Source organism: Amblyomma mixtum, chromosome 3 (assembly GCF_055824585.1).
Source record: "Amblyomma mixtum isolate Tamu chromosome 3, ASM5582458v1, whole genome shotgun sequence".
NCBI lineage: Eukaryota > Metazoa > Arthropoda > Arachnida > Ixodida > Ixodidae > Amblyomma > Amblyomma mixtum.
The window spans coordinates 152,196,551-152,220,691 of NC_143014.1; the positions used below are offsets into that span (position 1 = coordinate 152,196,551).

The following is a 24,141-nucleotide window of genomic DNA, read 5'->3' on the forward strand; positions in this document are numbered from 1 at the left end:
CTTTTTGAACTGCATGTTCTCCGCCCCTATGGGAACTCTAGAGGCTTGCAATGGGCTTTTTTTACGCATTCAGCCGCACTTGCCTTCAGAGACCGCAGCCCACCCTCCGCGTAGTACAGCCAGGCTTACTTGAGTCCTGCCTTTAGGAAGCTTAAGGAAGCCTTTAGGAAGCTGCAGGAAGCTTAACCCTTCCTGCCTTTCCCGTCTGCCCTTCTCTACTCGTTCTGTTTGTATCTCTTCCGATGTCAGTTGTTACGAACACTGTTCTTATCATTAATTATACCAAAACTCGTCTAAAAGAATTTCCCTTGAAAAAAAAATGGCCTCACCTTCAGAATACTTCTAAAAGCGCTTTCGACGCCAGGCTCCACGCAGGTGTACTTGATGTTCCTGTCCAACTCTCGGAGGTACTCCCACCGAGCCTGCCACGTAGTATTATTACTGTCAAAGTCAGGTTCGGCAGGAGCGCTCACGTTGCCGCCGTCCAGGAGGACCAGATTCCACCGCGAAGCGCGCGGTGCGGCGTAGAGAAAGCGTCGCAGCCCTTCATTCGCCGACGCCATGATTTTCTGCGCCAGGAGACCAGTGAGCCGCATTCAGGGCAGAAATTAACCGTAGTGGTCGTCACAGCTCAGTTGGCATGAGACACTGCAGCATCTATAACAGGGCGAGAGCTTATTAAAGGCAAAACTTGATCAACAGAACTCACGTATTGCTATACGGTTTATGTAAAAATTAAAAATTTTATGTCTGCTCGCCCCGGCACCTAACGCTTGGTTGATCCGCTTTGAGCTATCTTTTCAGTACGTGGCGATATTGCGTTCACTGTGCGTTTGTCGTCTGACAAAAGCTGTATGGACAGACTCAGTTATGCAGGGCGTGCCATAAAAAATGAGCCAAGGGTTATTTCCAAAAGCTGGTACTTGCTGTGGAGTTGACATTCAAACAGTACTGCCGGCGGTCCGCTAAAGAATGCAGGACGAGTTTTTTTTTTATATGGCGCTAACTTCATTAACCAGTTATGATTAATTAATAAGTTAAGCACTGGAAAACTATTAACCAGAAAGTTGCAGCGCGCGAAAGGAAGCCCGTAGTAGCGTAGCTAGGTTTATTATAAACTGTAGTTTCTCAACTTGCTCCGAACAAAGCGCGCGAAACACCGTTGCGGCAGAGGATTGTTGACGCTTGTCGCGAGCAGCCGCCGTGGTGGCTCAGTGGCTATGGTGCTCGGCTGCTGACCCAAAAGACGCGGGTTCGATCCCGGCCGCGGCGGCTAGAATTTCTTTGGAGGAGAAATTCTAGAGGCCCGTGTACTGTGCGATGTCAGTGCACGTTAAAGAACCCCAGGTGGTCGAAATTTCCGGAGCCCTTCACTACGGCGTCTCTCATAGCCTTAGTCGCTTTGGGACGTTAAACCCCACAAAACCAAACCACAAAACCAAGCTTGTCGCGAGCAGATAGCGAATGCGGCGGCGCCAACTTGCACCGATCAAGGAGAGAGTGTTCCATGCGCGGCATGTACGCGCTGTTGACGCTGCTTTTATACTAGCATTGGCGTTCTTTTCCAACGGCGCAAAACGTTTCTACTTCAAAGGTACGCTAGAAGTATATTATGCCAGTGTGAATTCCTTTTGAGGCCCTGAAACTTTCCGAAAGAGATTTTTCACTGGTCATGAACAGTTCAAGATATGTAAAGTTATTATTAATAAAAGTTGAGAAATACTCACACCAACTTCGCTCCCTGCTGCTAATTCTTCGCCTATCAATCACCGCTGAAGAAGGGACTGCCTTAGACTCGAAACGTTGGGCTTAAAATATATTATTGGCTGGTGTGAGTATTTCTCAACTTTTATTTCGAACCCAACCAGACGGACTTCCGCGGAAGATGTTCTAGTTCAATTTAGTAACAACCCTGTATTCCAGAAATAAAAAACGCCCTCAGTACATTCAAAGCACCTTGAAAAACATTCGAAATTCATTACGACTGTTCGGAGGCTCAAAGCTAACGTACTACGTAAGTATGTACAGTCATCGGCAGAAGTCTGCAGCATGCGGGTTCGCTAAAAAAAAATATTTCTGCGTGATCCGGCCGACTGCTGGTCAATTAAAAGTATTGAAGCACTAGGAGAAATGCGGGCTTCATCATCTGGAAGAATACTAGCTGCATGACTAGTGTTGCAACGCAGAAACATTTTTTTTTCGCGATTGCGCATCCTGCAAACTTTTCTGCATGACTGTGCATACACACATAGAGCAAAGCGAATCGGATTCTAAGTTACAGCGTTTTTGTATGCAACGCAGCGCGCGAATGCAATTGCATGGGCGATCTAATTGATGATTGTGGTTTGGAAGTCGCCAGTATTACATTTCCTTCACTTCACAGTAGCTGTAACACAACTTTGCGATGCTGTCAAGGGCCTCTACGTACCTCTGCTCCTGCTTTAAGCGCTAACGTTATACCTATATGTTTCAGTCCCACGCGGCAACTGCCATGAAAGCTGCGCTCTCTCTATACTTTTCGGAAGGGCTTTCGCGAACCATGAACTCGTTATGAGACGTCTGCTGGGACTTATGAAAACAGTTTTGTGAAATGTGTTAAAACATTCAGGAAGAGGCCATTTAGGCATAGTTGCTCAGCCTGCTGTCGTTGAAATTCGCTTTGCAGGTGACGGTAACCGCTCTCTCAGATTTTTTTTCATTACGATTTTTTTTCACGCGTACGTGAACGCCGGTGGACGTTTCTTTTGTGTGTTTGTATATGCACGCAACTGGAGCTTAGTGAACCGGAGGCATGTCCCGCTGCCGCTGTGGGCACGCCTCCAGTATTTTTTTTTTCTCAAATGCTTATGCGAGCAATAACGAATAAAGGCACATGATTTATTCTTGAGGCATTGAGAACGAATGCAGGGAACAAGATGTGAGCGCTAAAGTTAAAGGAACAAATGCAGAGACCGAGAGTGCCTAAATGTTTCATTATCGTCACCAGACGCTATGCGTGCATTGTAAGACGCAACGCAAACGGGAGGCTGAATGAACTAAACCTTTCAGTATAGTGGATGCTTTTGCGAATAGGTCGTCGGCACTTACGGTGTATGTTTGGGTCGTCAAATCAGGTGCGCATGCCTGCACAACGTAGAAATATCGATGCGTCCGTGGCTTGACGTAGTCGAATAGTGTGGCCGGCTGGACGGATAGACTTGGAGCACTGTAGGAGAGGGATTTAGAAGTCATTCGAGCATTATCTACAGCTGCTCTGTTATTATTGTTACTATCACCACTTAGGTCACTGAAAGGTATCACGCGCTGCCTACCTCGCCTCACAAGTAGAAGTGTTCTTTGAAGTGCAGAGACGAGTAATAGACAGCAGGAGTGCATTTGAAGGTATGGGAGTGTCTGGAAGCTTAGAAATGAGATATGCTGATTCCAACTTCTGCACTGTGCCTATACTATAGCACGGGTCAGTACAGAAACTACTTGATTAAGATGCGCTAGAGAGAAGCACAAAAAAAGAATAAATATGAACATGTCTGCAAAAGCGGTGTACAAAATGCAGACCACGTTTCCGCGTGCATGTGCAACATATATATATATATATATATATATATATATATATATATATATATATATATTGTAGGGGTGCGTTTATTAGGCGTCCTCAAGAGACCGAACCGCCGTGCAGGATCTGGCAGCGTAGACGGGCGTAGCCAGCACCAAGAGAGCGGGGCAACTTCGTCGTCGTCAGGCGCAGCGTAGTGTCGGCGCATAACTTCGTCGTCGTCAGGCGCAGCGCAGTGTCGGCGCATGGCGGTAGCGGAACCTGTCACAGTTGGCACACTACAGTTTCCCCCGGGTGAAAAGGAGCCATCCTGGCGTCTTAAGGGGAAGGAAGAACAGAGGGGTCGTAGTACGGCTTCAGTCGGTCGACGTGGACGGTTTCGCGGCCACGGCGACGCAAGTCCGCAGCGGGTGCAACAGGCTCAACAATATAATTGACCGGAGATGTTTGCTTGAGAACCCGGTAGGGACCATGATACCGATGCAGCAGTTTCCGCGAAAGGCCGGGAGTTGTGGGAGGCACCCAGAGCCACACAAGGGAGTCGGCAGGGTAGGAGGTAGAGGCCGCGGAAGTGTCGCGGTCATGTTTTTGCTGCCACTGGGTCTGCGTGGTAAACGAGCGAGCAAGCTGGCGGCATTTTTCGGCGTACCTGGCAGCGTCGGACAGTGGCGTGGACTCGGAAATGTCGGGTCGGTAGCGAAGAAGAGTATCCATCGTGCAGGGGGGCTCGCGGCCGTACAGAAGAAAGAAGGGAGAGAATCCAGTGGTGGTTTGTGTCGCAGTGTTATATGCGTAGGTGACGAAGGGAAGAACTTGGTCCCAGTTGGAGTGGTTGGCGTCGACGTACATGGACAGCATGGCACTGAGGGTTCGGTTGAAACGCTCGGTCAGGCCGTTGGTCTGAGGGTGGTAAGACAAGCGGTTCGATGGATAATGCGGCATTCCTTGAGGAGGGCCTCAAGAGCGTCAGACAGGAATACGCGTCCACGGTCGCTGAGCAGTTCTTGAGGAGCACCATAGCGAAGAATCAGGTTCTTTAGAAGAAAGGAAGCCACGTCGCGGGCGGAGGCAGATGGTAATGAAGACGTTTCAGCATAACGTGTGAGATGATCCACGGCCACGATAATCCAGCGGTGACCAGCGGGAGTGGGAGGGAGGGGGCCGTAGAGGTCTATGCCAACGCGGTCAAACGGGCGGGCAGGGCAGGGTAACGGCTGCAGTGGAGCAGGCGAGGTGTGAGGCGGACATTTACGCCGTTGACAGGATGGGCAAGATCGCACAAAGTGGCGAACAAAGCGGTACATGACACGCCAGTAGAATCGGAGACGCAGACGCGTATAGGTTTTCAACACGCCGCCGTGGACACACTGGGGGTCCGCATGGAAAGCGGCGCAAATGTCGATGCGTAGATGGCGCGGGATCACTAGGAGCCATTTGCGTCCGTCGAACAGGTAATTGCGACGATAGAGGAGACCGTCCCGAATAGAAAAGTGACGGGCTTGACGTAAGAGTGAACGGGACGAATTATCAGTCGTAGGACTCGAAAGGAAGTTAATAAGAGTGGCGATCCAAGGGTCTTTCCGCTGCTCGGTGGACATGTCGGCAGGGGCAAGCGAGGACAAGTCGTAAGCAGACACAGGAGCAGGCGATGAAGCACTAGGTAGTGGTGAGCGGGAAAGAGCGTCCGTGTCATTATGCTTGAGGCCAGAGCGGTAAATGACATGAATGTCATACTCCTGCAATCGCAGAGCCCAGCGAGCTAGGCGGCCTGACGGGTCTTTGAGAGAGGCCAGCCAGCACAGGGCATGGTGGTCGGTTACTATACAGAACGGGCGACCGTAGACATAGGGACGAAATTTTCCAATGGCCCAAATGATGGCCAAACATTCTCGTTCGGTAACAGAATAGTTGGCCTCCGCTTTGCTCAAGGTCCGACTGGCGTAGGCGACCACATATTCACGGAAGCCAGGTTTGCGTTGAGTGAGAACGGCACCCAGTCCAATACCGCTGGCGTCAGTGTGGATCTCAGTAGGCGCAGTCGGGTCAAAGTGGCGCAGGATGGGAGGCGAAACCAAAAGGCGGCGCAAGGTGTCGAAGGCGTCATCGCAAGCAGGCGTCCAAGCGGAGAGGTTGGAGCTGCCTGCGAGTAGCTTGGACAGAGGAGCGATGATCGTGGCGAAATTCAAGATGAAGCGACGGAAGTAAGAGCAAAGGCCAACGAAGCTACGGAGCTGTTTCAGTGAGGTGGGCTTCGGAAATTCGGCAACTGCACGAAGTTTGGCGGGGTCCGGAAGAATGCCGTCTTTAGAGACTACATGTCCTAAAATGGTGAGTTGTCGGGCAGCAAAGCGGCACTTTTTCAAATTCATCTGGAGCCCAGCGTCAGTAAGACAAGTCAGAACGCGCTCGAGGCGGATGAGATGAGAAGAAAAGTCCGCAGAAAAGACGACGATGTCATCGAGATAGCAAAGACCCACTTGAGTCCACTAAGGATAGTGTCCATCAGGCGTTCGAAAGTTGCCGGGGCGTTGCAAAGGCCAAACGGCATGACGTTGAATTCATATAAGCCGTCAGGTGTTATGAAGGCAGTTTTTGGGCGATCAGCGTCAGCCATGGGCACCTGCCAGTAGCCTGACCTCAAATCCAGCGAGGAGAAATACTCAGCTCCCTGCAAGCAGACTAGGGCGTCATCGATTCGTGGCAGGGGATAGACGTCCTTGCGTGTGATGTTGTTGAGCCGGCGGTAATCAACACAGAACCTGATGGAACCATCTTACACAACAGGAGACGCCCAGGGACTGTGGGAGGGCTGTATGACACCCCGACGGAGCATGTCGTCCACGTGATCAGAAATCACGCGGCGCTCAGAAGCGGAGACACGATAGGGGCGCTGGCGAAGAGGGGCGTGTGTACCGGTGTCGATGGTGTGCGCAACGACAGACGTACGGCCCAAGGCAGTCTGAGGAAGATCGAAAGAAGAACTGAAGCGCTGGAGGAGGGCGACGAGTTGATCACGTAGCGCGGGTGGAAGGTCGGCGTCAATGGCACGGTGGAAGACGTCGGAGGGCGGTAGATCATTCTTAACATCACAAGAGCTGAGCACATCGACATCGAAGGAAGCGGTGGTATCAAGAATAGGGTAGGGAAGGCAGGAATCAAGTTCTTCAATACGCCCGAGGCATTCACCTCGGAGCACTGCTAACGGGCACGAAGATGGGTTCGAGACGTAAATTGCACTTTGTCCATGGTCGATCGTCAGAACAGCAAAGGGAAGCAGGAGGCAGGGATGGCGGGAAGCGGTTTCGGAAGGCGTGAAGAAAACAGTTGAATGAGGGACGCCGACACAGGAGAGCGGCACGAAGGCAGCAGAAAACGGAGGAATGTCGGTATCAGTCGCGACCACAAGTTTGGCAGACTGCGTAGGTACGTCGCAAAAGGGAGCGTCACACAGCGGAGAAAAGGCGATTTCAGCTCGAGCGCAGTCAATAACGGCACGATGAGTCGAAAGGAAGTCACATCCCAGGATGATGTCGTGTGAGCAGTGAGACAGCACAATAAACTCGATGGTGTACAAAACATCTTGAATGAGGACACGGGCCGTACATGCGGCTGAGGGATGAATGCGCTGTGATGAGGCGGTGCGAAGCGAAAAGTCAGAAAGTCGGGTAGTCACTTTGCGGAGTCGGCGGCAGAGAGCTTCACTTATGACAGATACTGCAGCGCCCGTGTCGACGAGGGCGAGAACCTTGGCACCTTCCACGAACACTACGATTACATTAGCGGGACGACACGGAGGACTTGAGGAGTTCGAAACAAGCGCAGTTCTTGCCCCCGGAACTGCGGCTGTTAGTTTCCCTCAAGCGCGGAGCTAGAACGTCGCAGCATCGGAGAAGGGGAACGGCGTCGAGGGGAAGGCGATCGGCGAGTGGTGTAAATTTGGCGATCAGGGGAAACAAAGGGGGGACCAGGTGGCCTTCTCGGCGAGGATAGTTCGGCATCGTACGGGTAGGATCGCAGATCAGGTCGAGAAGGCGGAAGGCGCTGGCGGCAAAGCCGCGCGACATGGCCGGGCATACCACAGGCGTAACAGATGGGTCGGTTGTCTGCAGTACACCAGGGATTGGTAGGATGTGGGCGAACCCTTGAGAACGGAGCTTGAGACGGGGGCTCAGACGGCGGCGGAGCACGGAAAGAAGGGGCGGCCTGGTAGGAATCGGGTGCCGGCGTATGTCGTAGCCTGGCCATCGCTTGGGCGTACGTCAGGGGTGCTGTCATAGGCGCGGGCACAGGGCTGGACGGTAGCAGATCAGCGACTTGGTCTTGCACGACACGGCGAATGGTAGGAGCCAAAGACGGGGTCGAGTCAGGAACTTGGCAGACGGGGTCTTGAAAATGGGATATGAGGGACAGCTGGCGAGCGACCTCTTCACGAACGAAGGCTTTGATTTGGTTGAGAAGAGGGGAGTCCTCAGGAGTAGTACCGCCCAGGGCCAGTGTGGAGAGGGCTTCGTCGCAGACACCGGCACGCCGTGTAGAAGCGCGCTGCTTGCGGAGCTCGTCGTAGCTCTGGCAAAGCTTAATAACCTCAATGACGGTGGTGGGATTTTTCGCGAGGAGCATCTGAAATGCGTCGTCAGCGATGCCTTTGAGGATATGGTGGATCTTGTCCGCTTCTGGCATGGCGGCGTTGACGCGTTTGCAGAGGTCAACGATGTCCTCAATGTAACTTGTGAAGGTCTCGTCGGTGTGTTGAGCGCGGTCCCGTAAGCGCTGTTCGGCACGGAGCTTGCGCACCGCAGTGCGGCCGAACACTTCCGCAAGGCTCTTCTTAAATACGGGCCAAGTGGGTAGGTCCGCCTCATGGTTTCGAAACCAGAGCTTCGCCACGTCCGTGAGATAAAAGATGACGTTACTCAGCTTGATAGTGTCATCCCACTTGTTATAGCTGCTCACTCGCTCATACGATGACAACCAGTCGTCAACATCTTGGTCGGCAGTCCCACTGAAGAGGGCAGGGTCACGCTGCCGGATGGCGCCAGAACAAATGACGGTGGTTGAACTGGCCGCCGGTGTTGGGGCAGTCTCATCTGGCATGGTTGACACAGGCGGCAGCGTACGGCTCCGGAGTTCCAGGTTGGTAGGGGACGTACCCAGCACCTCCACCAATTGTAGGGGTGCGTTTATTAGGCGTCCTCAAGAGACCGAACCGCCGTGCAGGATCTGGCAGCGTAGACGGGCGTAGCCAGCACCAAGAGAGCGGGGCAACTTCGTCGTCGTCAGGCGCAGCGCAGTGTCGGCGCATGGCGGCAGCGGAACCTGTCACAGTTGGCACACTACAATATATATATATATATATATATATATATATATATATATATATATATATATATATATATATATATATATATATATATATATATATATATATATATATATATATATATATATATATATATAGCCGGTGTAAGTCCCTTTCCGGCGCTTTTTGCACTGGCAACTACAAACAGTGAACGTTGTATACACTATGAAAATAATTTTTGTTCGCAGGCGTAGTCAAAGCGAACGCCAAACTGCAGAAACCTGATAAAGGCAGCTCGTTACAAGCTGATGATACCTGGTGTATGGTGCTTGACAACTTTGTTTGGTTCATTCGCCTCCTACGCTTTTGTACAGTTACATCTACCTCTTTTTTTATGTTATAGATTATCTGAGCTGTTTTGTTCAGTGTGGTATCTAAATGCTGATTGCAGCTACACTTATAGGTCCGGAACCATGGTTTCATGGATGCTCTGTATTTTAGGCTGCAAACTGACTCAGTATTCTCATTAGAATTGGGCATTTATTAATACTATAAATAATAAATTGTAATTCTTGACTGCTCAAGAAACTTTACGGAGCCTAAAATCACGGTTCTAGTTTTGTAGTCCTTATGTTGGCACTGTCGTTCGCAACCGTACTGTTTTATGAGGGGATGAAGAGCTACTAAGTTTCTTGGACCGTTCAGGGATATTTGTACGTTTTAACCTTTCAGCTATCGCTGTGCGTAATAGCAACGTTAGAAACTGCCTGTGTTTCAGCCTGTTGTTTCTGTGTTTTGTTCGGAACTCAGTCGTGCTGCGGACACAGCGCTTCCGATGTATCGCTTAACTCGAACTACGGTAACCTATAGGACAGGGTCGTATCATGCTAGCGCTTCCAGTTTAGCTACGCTGAGCTAGTGCACTCACCTAGGCGAGTAGTCGGGAGAATCTCTGATTACTTCCCAGACGCTGCGAGCCTTGCACAGCGCGTTGTGCTTGGTGGGTGCCCACCGCAGGTGAATGTGGTTCCCACGGGCATCGCAGAACTTCTGCACCTGAAATGAGGCATGCATTGAGGACCGGTACGTTTCTCAGGAGGGCTATGACGTGACGGGGATTCAGAAACTCTTTTATGCAATCCTTGTGCTGCTGCTGGCAAGTTATTAAAACTTTCGTCGCTAGAAGGTAATCACTTGATCTGAAGTATAAAAAGCGTTTGTCTTCACGCTTCTCAGGTAGCATCGAACTTTAGAATAATGCTATAAAATTGCTGCGTAAGTTGCAGTAATGTTACCGTTAGATTGTAGCGGTGCGTTAACGTTAAAAATTAACAAATAACTTTATATGTTGCGTGGTAAATATTAGTAGAACGTTCAAACTAAGCATGCTAATGCTGCGCTCGAAATGCTGCGTTAATGCTTAGATTATAAGTATAATATTACAAACTGTAATGTTTTCACGATGTTCAAATATATAAGCATAGAAACATTAAATACTTTCAACCGTTATGTATCAGCTTTTCTCGCTGTTCGTGCAGTAATGATGTTTTTAAACTAGCAAAACTTAGCAAGTAAATATCTCAGATGGAGTCTGCCACAGACTGCATGCACAGCTGCAAAATATGATTAGGAAAATTTGCATATTAGCCATCCACATCTGCCACTTTTGGCACCCTTCAAGGCTGGCTATATAAGCTTCAGGTCATGCCATGGGTTAGGTGAGCGTGTGAGATGCATCGGTCGTGCTGTATTGTGGTGCGTGTCACCCTCACTGCCCATTGCCCCTTAAAAAGTCTTGATTGAAGCTGTGGCGGATCACAATTAGTGGGTCTTGCCTTGCAGGAAGGGCTACTTTGCCATTCTAACGAAAGTCGATGCTACATGTTGTTTAAACGTTTAATCCAGGTTATGAAAAAGATATTTCAACGTTTATTTGTAACGTTTCGGAAACGTTAGGAAAACAGGACGTTAAGAACAATGTGTTAAGTTTGACCAAAATAAAAAAGTAACATTGTTCTAACTTCTCGGTTCTATCTGGGCGACGACCATTCTATATATCTGCATGCATTACGCATATTGTATGGCTCACTAACTTCTGTTGCGATAGTTGTGCTTTATAGGGAGTGCCATTCAAGAAGGACCTTCACTTCTGGCCCAACTCGTTTTTTTTTCGTTGACATTCAGAGTTAACCGATGTTCTATATATAGCCTTTAACCTTAAAGTTTTTGAACCTTTTGATTTGCACTAATTCTTAATCGCTAGGTCAGCAACGTAGAGCAGGTAATTTCGTAGATAAACGGATGTCCGGTTCTGTGGTCTATGTTGAAGCGTTGAAAGTGTAAAACAAAATGTTGCCTGAAATGACGCAACATATTCATAGCCTTCCTACCATCGGGAAACGGCGTCGAAGGCTGTTTCACATGCTTATTGTCAGAAAAAAAAGAAGAAGCGATTTTTAATGTCTGGTAAGCGGCCCTCGTTCTCGTTGTAGGCGCCTTGCGACTGAATCAAATTGGCCGCGGAAATGGAATCGGGGCAGTCGCGGAGGCTTGTGAAAACGCTGAACGATGATGGCGTTGCGTGCCCTGCGACTGCCTTGTATTTCTTCCAGGGCAATCAAAGTATGTAAATCAGTCTTTGGTCCTACGCTGGTACATCAGGGGACGAATTTCGGATTCGCCTACCTGCACGTATGATTCGTGATTCGCCAGCGCCCGTACACTGGCCAACCATGATTGCCAGAACTCCGACAAGATACTAGCCAACGTGACACGCAGAAAGCCTTGCGAATCTGTAGTCAATCGCTTAACTTCTGTATGCGGGAACAATTCCATACATCGCTTGCCTAGCGCTGAGACCGTTGTAGCAACTTTCTTCTGACCCTGCGCAAAGATAACTTGGCACGCTTCTTGATAAAACGTAATACGTGCCTTCGGTATGCTGGGCGTAAACATCAGCGATGACGCAGGCTCGCTGGCTGACTGGAAAATTTGCTTGACGCTCACATCTTTTTTCGAGCACTCCAGGATTCCATCCATACTTTTTTGAGGTCTGGAAAGGAGAGGACTCTCTCACAAGGAATAGGGAGTCACGGGTGCGTGCGCCCAGCATTACCCGCAGGACACAACCCAGTAGAGGACACGGAAAGTCAAAATTGCCTTCTGAATGTCATTGTCTTTGATTTCACGTCAAATGGTTAAGGACGTCCTCTGGGCCAGAAAATTAAGGAAAAAAAACATGCACGTACATGAAAGCTATAGGCACAAAACGTGAGACGCCTCCAGAGCTTTGCTTCAGGGTTTGTAGCACGTAGTAACGCAAGCAATGAAACATACCCATGCATTGCAGAAGACCATAAGGTGGCACAGTAACTCTGCCGATTATGTTTTGGAATGACCAGTAACTCGCAATTTGTTCTTTTTTCTAGAAATAGAGAACTCTTGTTCTTAGTGATCCTTCGAGCTGGAAGTCAGACTTGTAGGCGGCTCCAATGAAGCTTTTCAATGCAGCTGGTATTCTCCGGGACTCCAGATAATTAGTGCCTCGTGCCAATGACATCATTGCTGTTCTGAGGACGTGGTGATGTGGCGTGAGGGGATTTTTTTAGACGTGCTGCAATCCGAAGCAAAAGCTTCTTATGAACGAAGAAAAGCCAGTAAGTTTCGATGAGGACATTTTGCGTCAGTAGAAGAGATTTAGTGATCGCTTTATTTCTTAAAGCAAGCTGCTATTCCAAATTTCTCGAGTCAAGACCTTTTTTTTTTCGTAATTGTACCTTTTGGAATGAGCACCGTGGAGAATATAAAAGATGCAAAATTACACCCAGTGTATATTTGATCACATTATCGATTAAACACAAACTACTAACACAAAAATATCAATACATAAACGCTACCTAAAGCTTAATATATTAAGGAGAAGGCAATATGTGGGTATAATCCTACTCCCCCAGACCCCAAGAGAACGACAGGACATAACAAAAGCAAAAAAGAAAAAAAAACAAATCTTCCTCATCCCAAAACCAAAGGAGGAATTGATTTTGAAGGTTCCCTTGTCCTCAATCAATTCCACATTTTACTAAGAAACAACGCAAAATCTTGGCCGAGACTCTTCTGTTCGGCGTCCTCGCCGCAGTTTCTGAGTAGCACATTTATGCGTTGAGATCGGGTATCAAATAGTTAAATCCCTCGCAGCTGGAACCGCAATTTAACTGGATTTAAATGAAAAATGAATAGTGTTTGAGTCACTTAACAACTCAATTTTTATGGACTTTTGAAACCTCGTTAAGAAAGCGCGCACAATTGTTGGCCATCGAGACGCCCTAACATTAGGAACGGAATATGATGGCTGATAGTGCTCCCAGACCCCTCTGGAAGCGCTACCAGACCCGTAGACGAAGAACGCACGAATCCGCATGCTGATGGTCTGAAGTCACGCCGCGAGTATCGCGCTTAGTCGCGCTTGAAGCCACATCCATACACAAACCCAACGGGGTCGATGGTGAGGCTTTGCGCGCGTCAGAAAAATGCGGGGCCAGGGACGAGCTCAGGGATCCCTGCTCCGCAGTTTTCTTTTGCACGCTTTAGCTGTACAAAAAGCTGATGCTTTGCATTCCTTTCCTTCTTTTTGCTTTGATGTAGTGTTGACCATCAAGTGCTGATCGAGACTGCGAAAACGAAAGAGAAGCGATGGCACTGACTGCTTCACAGAAAGTTAACTACTATACATATTTCTCCTCTGTCAGTCTCGCAGCCTCGGTTATGTGCAGCTCTCCCAGAGTAGTTATCAAAGTTTCGTGCACAACATTAAAAATTTGTCCTATTGAGATGCGAACGTGCTTTATAAAATTTTCGTACCATAAGAGATCGAAAGTTAGTCGTTCTTTTTTATTTAATGCGATAGCATTAGGAGGGCCATGGAGACGAATACCGACCGGCGTCGTCGGCGTCGGTGTGAAGCCTCCACCCGCCAACCATGGCAGGTGGTGTTTAGAGGAATCGTCCTCTCTCCACCTGCCAAACGCCTCACTATTTCCTCCCCCTCTCCACTTGTAGGAGACACGAGGGAGACTCCGGTCGAAGAATGACTCGACAAAAATGAAACTGACTAAGAAGCAAATGACTGTGACAGCAGTAGCTGACGTAGAAAAAGGCCGCCTTCTGAAGAGCTAGCTGTGCGAAAATGAGGCTTGCGGTATAGCTGTTCCTTCTCGCATTGCTTGGGAAGAGCAACCTGTGTCTCACAAGCCCCATCCGGAGGCGCGGACATCAAGGCACCCTAATCGGTGACTGAGTGCCGCATCCGGTGGAGTGCCGCATCGCTTAACCGCTGTGCTGTTGCGCCGATAGAGGTATGAGGACTCGCCGCGATCTATCAATATGACATTTTGCGCAGTTGCGTAGTCGGAAATTGGGGAGTGAAAGACAATGGAGTCATAATTGGAACAGCATTAAATTTGGAATAGATTGGCGAGTGAAAGAAGCATGCTATCGCATTTCCTCCGCATAAATCGAAGTGATCGCCCCTAAATTTTTCTTTTTTTTATTGCAAAAGCAATACTGCTTGCACTTTCACGCCTTTGCCGTGCCGCGGCGGTGACCACCATTGACCTTCATTTGACCTTGATTGCATTAGATTGGATTAGATTGGATTGGACTGGACTGGTGGACTGGACTTGATTGGATTGGATTAGATTAAATTAGATTAGATTATATTACATTAGATTTGATTACATTGGATTGGAATGGAATGGAATGGAATGGAGTGGATTAGATTGGATTGCATTGGATTGGATTGGATTGTATAACCATGGCGTAGGTACGGATATTGCTTTCGCAATTACCGGGCTTAACCAAGCTAAGCGACAGCGAATTTTTTTTCGTTGTGACCGCTTGATGCACGCACCGAGAAACGAGGCATATTTGTAAAACTGGAACGTTATTTACCTGCAACACTGTTCCCGACTTTTCTCCTTTCTGAAGCACCCATTATCGCGGTTCAAGTCTCCACTTGAGTTCATGTTAATTGCGTGAGAGGCTGTATATTGAAATATTTTCGCACTGGGAGAGCTTAGTTGCCACAGCTGTTACAAACGTGTGCTAAGATTAATTATTTGAGAATTCGAAAATTAGAGGGACGAAAGAAATAGTGCAGTGTACATTAGAGAGACACTGGGGACAAATTAAAGTTGGCCTGTATAGATACTGTTTTGCGTTCTACTCACAATATCAGTGAAAACGGAGATTTTATATCCAAGAACAGAGCAAACAGCTTAATACAGGTGTCGCCATCACCCGCCGATTTGGAAAGTAAAATACGTGCGGCGACGCTACACTGTTTACTGCAGCAACACTATATAAAAAAACACTAACGCTCAACACTTTACCGTTGCTCACCGTTGCTCCATTACTCCCAAGTCGGGCAGCCATTTGCCAAGTGAGCCACTTGAACTCATCACTGTACGCTGGAGTATAAATGGGTTTACGCAGTAACACAAAGGCGTCATTGTGAAGAACTTTACCACCGCCACCACTGCGTCCCATTCAAGGCAAAATAAAACAAGTTTTTGCGAAGGAAGGAATGCAACCAACAACAAAATAAAAAGAAACTGGGTACCGTGCAGTGACGTTCGTCGTGTAGCAGCCAGTGGGGCGCCAGAAAGATCCATCGTAGAAGCACCACTGCGGCTTGGAACCGAACGCCGTCTCTTCAAACACCCCGTAGCGAAACTGTGCCCAGCTGCGAACTACGGATGACGCTGCCGTGTCTGCACGAAATTCAAGGTAGAAAGAAAAATTATACATTATTGACCCTCACTGGCACTGCCCAAGTTTATTCGTGTTTAGGTTTTCTATCTCGTGCATGACTGTCGTCCCTCCAGCCGAGCGAGAAATCGTTAACAGGGGCGACAACACGAACAGCCCGACGTTGATTCAGTTTCTCGTGTACCATGGACGTGAGCCGAAAGGTTACTTGAGCAGAAAATTTTCCTTCTTACAACCCTCAAAACATGGAGGGAGCTAGACCTCTCTGCCTACTGGACTACAAGCCACGCTGTGTTCCCTGCTAATTGCATACACCCCATACCCAACAATTCTGGACAAAAGCATTTATGAATGGGAAAAATTTTGTGAACGCTATTTTTTTTCCTATATTATAAGATCTCACTGTAGCAATAAATATATCCGCCCACCTCCCGTCGACGGGCTTGAATTTTTTGGCTATTAACGTTCCTGATATCATCAAAAGCGTTCTCCATTGGTTTATATGGAGGCTTTAGCTGCTTGATGCGAGCAAGGAAAAAAATTCAAAGAAAGATTTTGCTACACCGAATGGACCATTACCTTCAATAATTACATGACAGTATCTTACAATTTTGCAATATTCCAAACTTTTGTCCATATAATGCTGGACATGGTGGCATCTGGGACCATACCCCTCGACTGGACTGGCGTCAAAGGGACCAAGCCACACGATGTTGCTGCTGCGAGAAGAGTTTGTGAAAAGTAACCACCATCGTGTATTTCATGCAGTCATAGAACGTGCACCCCAATGACAACGACAGTGTTTCTTCGTCGAAATTTGTGCAAAAACTAAGGCTCAAAGAGAGGAAGTCATAAGCTAGCACAGTGTTTCGCAGACTTTTTCTTGTGTACCAAGTCACCGTGCATCAACTGGCCATTCATACATTCGTCTTCTTTGTCCTGCGTGTAAGTGTGCTGTTGAAGAGACCTCCGAGCTAGCTTGGCGATGTGCGCATTTTGACCAAGAATTTTGCTCTCCCTTACCAATGTCCGCCGATGAGTCGAGGGCGCTCAGGGGCAACGCCACGAGGTCCCCCCGCTCTCCGCAGCCCCTGCTTTGTCGAGCCTTGCATTTGCTGCCGCTTTTGGTGAGCACAATGTGGGCGTCATGGAAAAGTTCCCAGGTGGCGTCTTGGAGCAGCAGGTTGTGAGGCGTATTCATCTCTGGTGGAACGAGCACACGTATGCTCTTGAAGTACCACTTCCCGTCGGACGCTTGCAGAAGCTTGCCTGATGCACGGCGAAGCAGCCTCTGTGGTGCGCATGAATTGAGCGAGCACGAGGAAATAAAAGAGAAAATAAAGAGCGTAATTCAGAACCTTCAAGAAGAGGGCGCTTTAAGGTAAAGTATGCTATGGTGCATAGATAGCTGTCACACACTTTTCTTCCATGCGTTTTCTTTTTTTGAAAATAAGACCAAACGCTAAAAAGCATGCATCCTTATAGATAGACTCAGTTCAAAAAACTGCGAAAAGACTGCAGATTTTCTTTTTTTTTTTGCCAGTGGAGCACGAGGGACCAAAGGCTCAGTTTATTTTTCCCCGGAGAAATTTTTGCAGCAGTGACTTCAGGTTAAAATTGAAGAAAATGAAGCAGTTTTGTTACCCAAGCGCAACGACCTTTCTTTCTTTTTTCGATTCTTAATTGGGTATTAGTGGGGAAAGATATTCGGTGGGAAGTATTCGTCCAGTAATATTTTAGCAATTAAACTGCAGCTAAAACGTTATTAATATGGCGAGGAAAAATCGTGAACTGGCAAGAACCACAGCGACCATTTCTGTAAGAGCTGTAAATAGAAGAGTCGTTGCGTGTCTCCAAGAAGCACAAGCGGTTTCACGAGACCTCACATTTAGCTTGTCAAGCAGACCTAATTTACTGCGCGGCTGTGGCTGATACTTTCTCATTCCCGGTGCCCTTCGAGCTGCTCTTTGATGTCCAAGGACGCATTTGATCCCAGAAGACTGGGTGCCTTTTACGTCGTTAGATGACAGGTACAGTTGTCACCACAGAAACGGAGCAAATTTATGACAGCGTTCTGCTATTTTGTGCTGGGAAACTCTCAAGAACATATTAGTCGGAAAAAGCCAAAGCCGAACCGCATTTAAAATTGCTTTGTTCTATCAGCCATGGCAGCTCAGTCCTACGGATCGGCAAAAATACAGTACAAATATTCCTCTTTGCAAGGCAGTTCTTACATAACCTGAGCCCATAACCTACGCTATTGAATTTATTCTGTGACTCAGTGCAGCCCCCTCGGACAGCTGCACTGCGGCGCGCATTCCGCGAAAAGATAGTCTCTGAAAACCGAAAGCTGCAGCAGTGCGCCATCGTCACACGACACGGCATGCTAAACAAATCGCCAGATCTACCCTCAACTACAGTCAGTACATCTTCATATCGATTTCGAGAACGTATGCAATGGGTAGGATTTGCTGGCTTGCTCCTGAGCCCACGCTGTTCTAGTGGACATCAGGCCTCGCACTCTGCTGTTCCAGCACGCTGGCCTTGAACTTCAGCTAGGCTTTCAACTTGGCCTGCCTCGAAGTGAGGTCAACTGATACATGCCGATTGTGACTCGGCGCTGTATTTTCATACCACTAGTTCTAATCATGCGACTTGCAGCTATACCTATATGCCGCCTGTGGCAGCGACACGACCATCGAGCACATTGCTGTGCACCCCGCTCGGTGTGGATAGACAAGCGCTGTGACGTGCGCATTGGTTAGCATGACACTCATTCGCTGACGGAGAACGGGCTCCTTGAACAGTGGGCCATCCCTGAAGGCCTGCGCATTCGCCGCTTCATTACCTCAGAGTGTCGAGCTTGAGCGACAAGCTTCGGCAGTGTCGTGCGCTTCTTCCTTCAGCATTCTAAGCCATACCTCTTTCTGTTCTCTCTCCCCCTTTTGCTTGCATCTTCCTTTCCTCCCGTGCAGGGTAATCAACCAGGATGCTTATCAGGTTAACCTCCGTGCCTTTACTTTCTGAAGTTTATCTCGTCTAATTGAAATAAGCCTTATTATGGCTTGGCTATGGCGTTTCAAACTCCGCATATTGACCTACCCATGTCCAATATTCTTGGACAAAAATTTTCAATATTGGAAAACTGTCAGGAAATACGGCAGATAATAGACCATTCTTCCGATGCGTCGCAAAATCTTTCTTTTAAGATTTTTCCATCGCCCGCACCGAGCAGCTAAGACTGCCATAGAAAACAAATAGGGAACGCTTTTGATGATAGCAAAAACGTTAATAGGAAAAAAATGCAGGCCTGCGGACGGGAGATCTGCGGATATATTGATTTTTGTTGTGAAATCTTACACTATATAAAAAATTGCGTTCATAAACCCTTTCCTGTTCAAAACTACTTTTGTCTATAATTGTTGGGTGTGAGATGACTTCAGCATGTGCTCTACTTTCATTGCTTTAATGAGTGAAGGTAGTGAAAAAATTATCAATTTATTTTTCCACCAACAACAGCGCCGAATAACGTTCCATGAAAAAGCGTAATTTCATTTCTCTGTACAAGCAGGCAACGCAGACTAGAAACATGCTCCTTATCCCCTAATCAGGAGGATATCTATATGATAAGACCGATGCTGACCTTGCTCAGGCAGTGCATTTTTATACGACAGCTTGCCGGAAGTGTTGTCTATGGCGTGAATCGCTGCGAGAGAAGGGGTAACCGATCGTTGAAACTGCTGGAAAACTGAGCCTCAGTAGACGCATACACGGAGCCGGAGAGCCACGAAGAGATGGATCACACGAAATTCCCATGCCTTCAGGCAGGGTGGACACACTTACCTCCAGCTGGCCGAAGAGTTCTCCGGGATCCCTCGGTGCGAGGCCATGTGGCAGGCGCACAACAATGTCCGTGTATCCGTTCCCTTCCAGGCGAGGCGGCTGGGGCTTAACGGCACCAACTGCAGTCCCTCGCGGCAAACAGAGCACGGCAAAGGCTGCGACTCCGACAGCCAACATCGATTTCATGTCTGCTGAACGCTACTCAGCCGTCGGATAGTTTCCTTAAAAGTTTCGATAAGAAGCCGTGTGCGAGAAGAACTCCAGGTATGGTCCGAGTACACTGCATGCTGCTCGTGCTGCCGTGACGAGCCCGTGGGGCACCGTGCCGTTCTGCGATGCGCCCTTGCCAGGCCTCGCGCGTATGACAATACGCTTATCGTCTTATCAGGCGTACTCGTGTTGTCGGGGCAACCACGGGCCGGGAGAAAGCCGTTGCGTGGCGTGTAACCTGGAAAGCGCGCTACGTTCTTGCTCTTTGCACAACGTACGCCTTGGCTCTTATCCCCGGGCTGACGACGTTCCCCATCGCCTTGGTGAGCCAGAGATGGTATGTCAAGTTAACGGGCGCGAAAGCAACAGCGCTGCAGGTATACGTCATGCATACAGAAAACACAGAAGCAGCAGCGCTTTAGTCGCACCCACTGTGGGATTCCATCAGACAAAGATCACAACAGCAGGACTATAAACGGGCTACATAGAGACGAGAAAAAGTCCACTGACGAATTTAAGGTTTTCTCATTGAGTCTGTTGACTTAGGAAACTGAAAAACAGTAAGCTCATATTCAAAATTTGGCTTCATAGATATGTTTAAACGTCGGTTCGACGAGTGACAGCAAAAGTTTTTGATCACTTTGCGAAAGAATTAAACAAGACGATTTTTCTTCCGAGGCTTGTTTTGTGAGCTCACTCCTAAGTGCTGAAGAGAACAATCTAAACAGCCAACAGACGCATGTTGTCTATCGCCACCGCCGAAAAAAAAAGTGGCGAGTCTTTTTTCATTCTTGAGAACTAAGTTGTCCAATTAGTTGTCCAACCAGCTAGCCCACCAAATTCTACTGAACCAACTAGCCCGACAAGTTCTATTGTCTAACTGGGTTCGGTTTAAAAATACGCTTGGGTTGTCTATTTCCTTTTCTGCATGTAAAAGAGCTGATAGGAATCAGTGAATATGCCAAGTTACAAAAACACAGGTTACAGTCAGTCCTCGGCCGGAAGTCAAAATTTTAAGCATTTTTCTTTTCTCAAGCGTGCCACGAGCTGGCAAAATCAAGCTTACCTTACCTGCGCCGCTGACTGCCATGACAGAAGTGTCCCCAAAGGCAGAACACCGAATCTTGGCGCGTGACCTAAATAAAATTCGACCATATTACTGCTGTAGAGCAGAATGACGTAACTAATCATGTACTTAATGCAGTAAATTTATGCGGTTTAAAATATGCGGAGGTAAAAGTTTACACCATGTAAATGTGCTGGCAAAAAGGTATGCTGACAACCTTAAAAACAATCGTTAAGCCGAAGGCGCTGCGGGGTAAGCGGCTGCCTAGCACCTGCGCTGGGCATCGCAGCTCGATGAAGCTGCTGCACTATGGATAAGGCAGCCGGTTGGAGTTCACTGCTTGACTAATTTGCATATCAAGTTTAGGCGAAACGAGAGGCTGCTCACTCAGCACCGCTCATCCGGGACAGCCTTAAGCTGGCGGCACGTTGTGTTTTCTTTGCACGCTTCAACCTGATACGCCTCGACGTACTTAGGTAGCTCTTAGTATTCAAGTTTCGCTCCGTATGCAAGGTTGCGGTAAAAAAGATCCGACCATTTTTATTCCAAGAGCCGGCGTTTGAAGAGAAGAGCTGTAATACTTGAGGGAACTTTGGCAGAGCAAGGCGCAGTTTTAGACCTGCGGCTAAAGGCTCTCGTTTTGACGTCTTTTGACTCGGCATGGAATAATAAAATAAAGCTATGGGTGGTCTCTCCCCATCGGTTAATTTTGTATCTATTCTTCCTCCCTTTTAAAATTCATCGCCTACCTTGAAAGCTAACGCATCTTACTCCCTTCCATTCCACCCGCAATTTAACCTTCCCTGTCATATACTTTTTGAAAATCCTTTTGCTTTCTACCAGCTCAACCGCTGAAGGAAATAGAGTGCGTATCGTTAGTAAACTGCTCATGATGCGTCTACTTTAACCATACGTGCTCTTCAATATGGAATTGAGACTTGTAATAAGGCTATAGAAAGAAGACTAGTGCAATTTGAAGCCAACTTCAAAAGCATTTTGACGTGAATCAGGAGTTACCGGTTCGCAATAACTTTTCATACTTAAGTACAGAAGGCTGTGCGCTGCAGTGACCAAGCATCTAGATGACAGCGAAGGTTACTATGCTATGTACTGAAAAACCCCGATTTGTTCCCGCCTCTCTGCGCCTCCCCCACCCCCCCCCCCCACCCACCATAAATGAAGAAATGGAGTAAACTATATATGATAGAAAGACTTTGGTTTGGTTTATGGGGTTTAACGTCCCAAAGCGACTCAGGCTATGGGGACGCCGTAGTGAAGGGCTCCGGAAATTCGACCGCCTGGGGTTCTTTAACGTGCACTGACATCGTACAGTACACGGGCCTCTAGAATTTCGCCTCCATAGAAATTCAACCGCCTCGGTTGGGATCGAACCCGCGTCTTTCGGGTGAGCAGCCGAGCGCCATAACCACTGAGCCACCGCGGCGGTATATGTTTGTGTGTTATATTCATTTTTTCTTGGAGAAATTCGATCGCCGCGGCCGGGATTGAACCCGCAATCTTGTGGCCAAGTGATGAACGCAGAGCCACCACGGCAGGTCAAACATAAGTTTTAAAATATCCATAAGTTTTGAAATATCAGACACACTTTCTCATGCCTTTGTCTTTTCTTGTCGTTGCAAATAACATCGCTTGACGGCGAGTAAAAACGTTGAGCTCACGCCAATGTTTACAGTGAAAAGGCATCGTTTTAGAAGAAGAGCGAGTTGGGTGAGTTTGTACCAGTTCATTATGAAACAACAAAGCGAAGAAGACGGGGACAACAGTGAAGACGACAAAATGAGCGCTTACTCTCAACTAACATTATTTGACTTGAAATGCAATTTATACGCATGAGCGTCGGGAAAGAATTGCGTGTAAGAAGGAACGAGTATAGTGAATAGTGACAGATAACAAACAACATACAATCCACTGAGCCCTCAGCTTGTGTCCAGGAATGCGAGCTGTTTATCTGTAAGAACTATTGTGGCCTCGCTGATGCACTTGCCCCGGTTTTTTTTCGATATGATATGATTCCATAACTTCTCGCGTGGTTTGATCCCTGTGTTTATGCAATACTATTGCTGTGTTGAAAAAAGGGGAGCACCCGCTGCACGTGAGACAGTGCTTGACAATGTGGGAATGTGGGTGGTTATTTTCGACATTTTTGTTGTATTCTCGAAGGCGTGAGTTCAGACAGCGTCCAGTCTGCCCTACGTAAATGGCTCCGCATGATAAACTGACGTGATACACTACGCCTTCCTTGCACGCAACGAACTGCTTCTCATGGCGTACAGATCTTGCGTGCACCTCGGTTCGGTGCTTCCAGCTTATGATGCACCTTTGGACATATGCGGGCCAGTTTCAAGGGAGCGTACAAAAGGATATCAACTTTATACCGTTTCGCCACGTTCTTCAGCCCACGAGAGAGGCGGTGCACGTAGGGAATGGCGGCGAATTTAGTACTTTTATCCCTGTTGCGTTGTTGGCTGGTGTGGGAAAAACTGCTACTTACTCCTTTAGCTAGCTCACCCGAGATGCGCGCCAATAGATGTCGGGTAGTCTACTTCCGTTAATTTAGTCACCTGGGCTTCGAAGCTAATGTCCATCAGATGGAAACACGATTTCTTCAAGGAATTCTGGAGGCACGACTTCGCTATGCAATGTTTAACTATCTTGGAGTGCCCTGAGTTCAAACCATGATCGGTTTAATAGACCTTGTGCTATAGTGCCAGCAGACATGGTTTTCTTCCACTTTCATCCTTATGTATAAATATTTCAGGAAATCTTTGGTGGTCTCAAATGTAAATTTCATCCCTGAACCACATTCCTTAAATACTTTCAGGATGTTAATCATCCTAGAATCGAAATGGGAACGGTCTGCAAAAATCAGGTAATCGTCAAAATATCTGGAAGTTTTATGGTGTAGCCCAACTAATTCAAGTTCCAGGGATCTATCTGCATAGCTCAGAAAAATTTCACTTAGCATTGGGGCCACACATGAGCCAATGCAAACTCCAGCTTTCTGGGTATACAATTTGCCTTCCCAGCCAACATAGGTGGAACGTAGAAAAAAAAAAGGGGCAGTTCGAGAAAACCGTCTAAGGAATCCCACATCTGTCTGTGAAGGAATACTCGACATTATCCTCCGTGATACAGATGCGTACACACTGTAATAAACTGTCCCGGGACAGTGAATAATAGAGGTCTTCCACGTTCCACGTCTATGCTGAAAACATTGCATGTGGTCGGGTTCGTATCTTTTAGAAATTTGACGAGGGCGTCCGAATTCGATATGAACATAGAGTCGTCGATGCGAAGACTTGAAATGTGATGCTGTAGGAACTTGGAGACATTGTGTTGCTATGTGCCTTTTTCTGAGACAATAGCTCGGAACGGGACGTG

At 47.8% G+C, this 24,141-nt stretch overlaps 1 protein-coding gene across 2 annotated transcripts in view; it reads right to left on the minus strand.

Moving 5' to 3' along the window:
- Window positions 1-19,833, minus strand: part of LOC149352385 (calcium-activated chloride channel regulator 1-like) — a 35,274-nt gene extending 15,441 nt beyond the window's left edge. For both annotated transcript variants that reach the window (XM_089581546.1, XM_089581545.1), the window contains exons 1-7: window positions 19,464-19,833; window positions 16,644-16,911; window positions 15,472-15,622; window positions 11,787-11,907; window positions 9,784-9,911; window positions 3,088-3,205; window positions 330-569 (exon numbers count right to left, since the gene is read on the minus strand). In XM_089581546.1, coding sequence (XP_089437672.1) covers window positions 330-569; window positions 3,088-3,205; window positions 9,784-9,911; window positions 11,787-11,907; window positions 15,472-15,622; window positions 16,644-16,911; window positions 19,464-19,649 — 1,212 coding nt within the window. In that variant the 5' untranslated portion in view covers window positions 19,650-19,833. The remainder of the gene's footprint in view (window positions 1-329; window positions 570-3,087; window positions 3,206-9,783; window positions 9,912-11,786; window positions 11,908-15,471; window positions 15,623-16,643; window positions 16,912-19,463) is intronic.
- Between the last annotated feature and the right edge of the window lie 4,308 nt (window positions 19,834-24,141).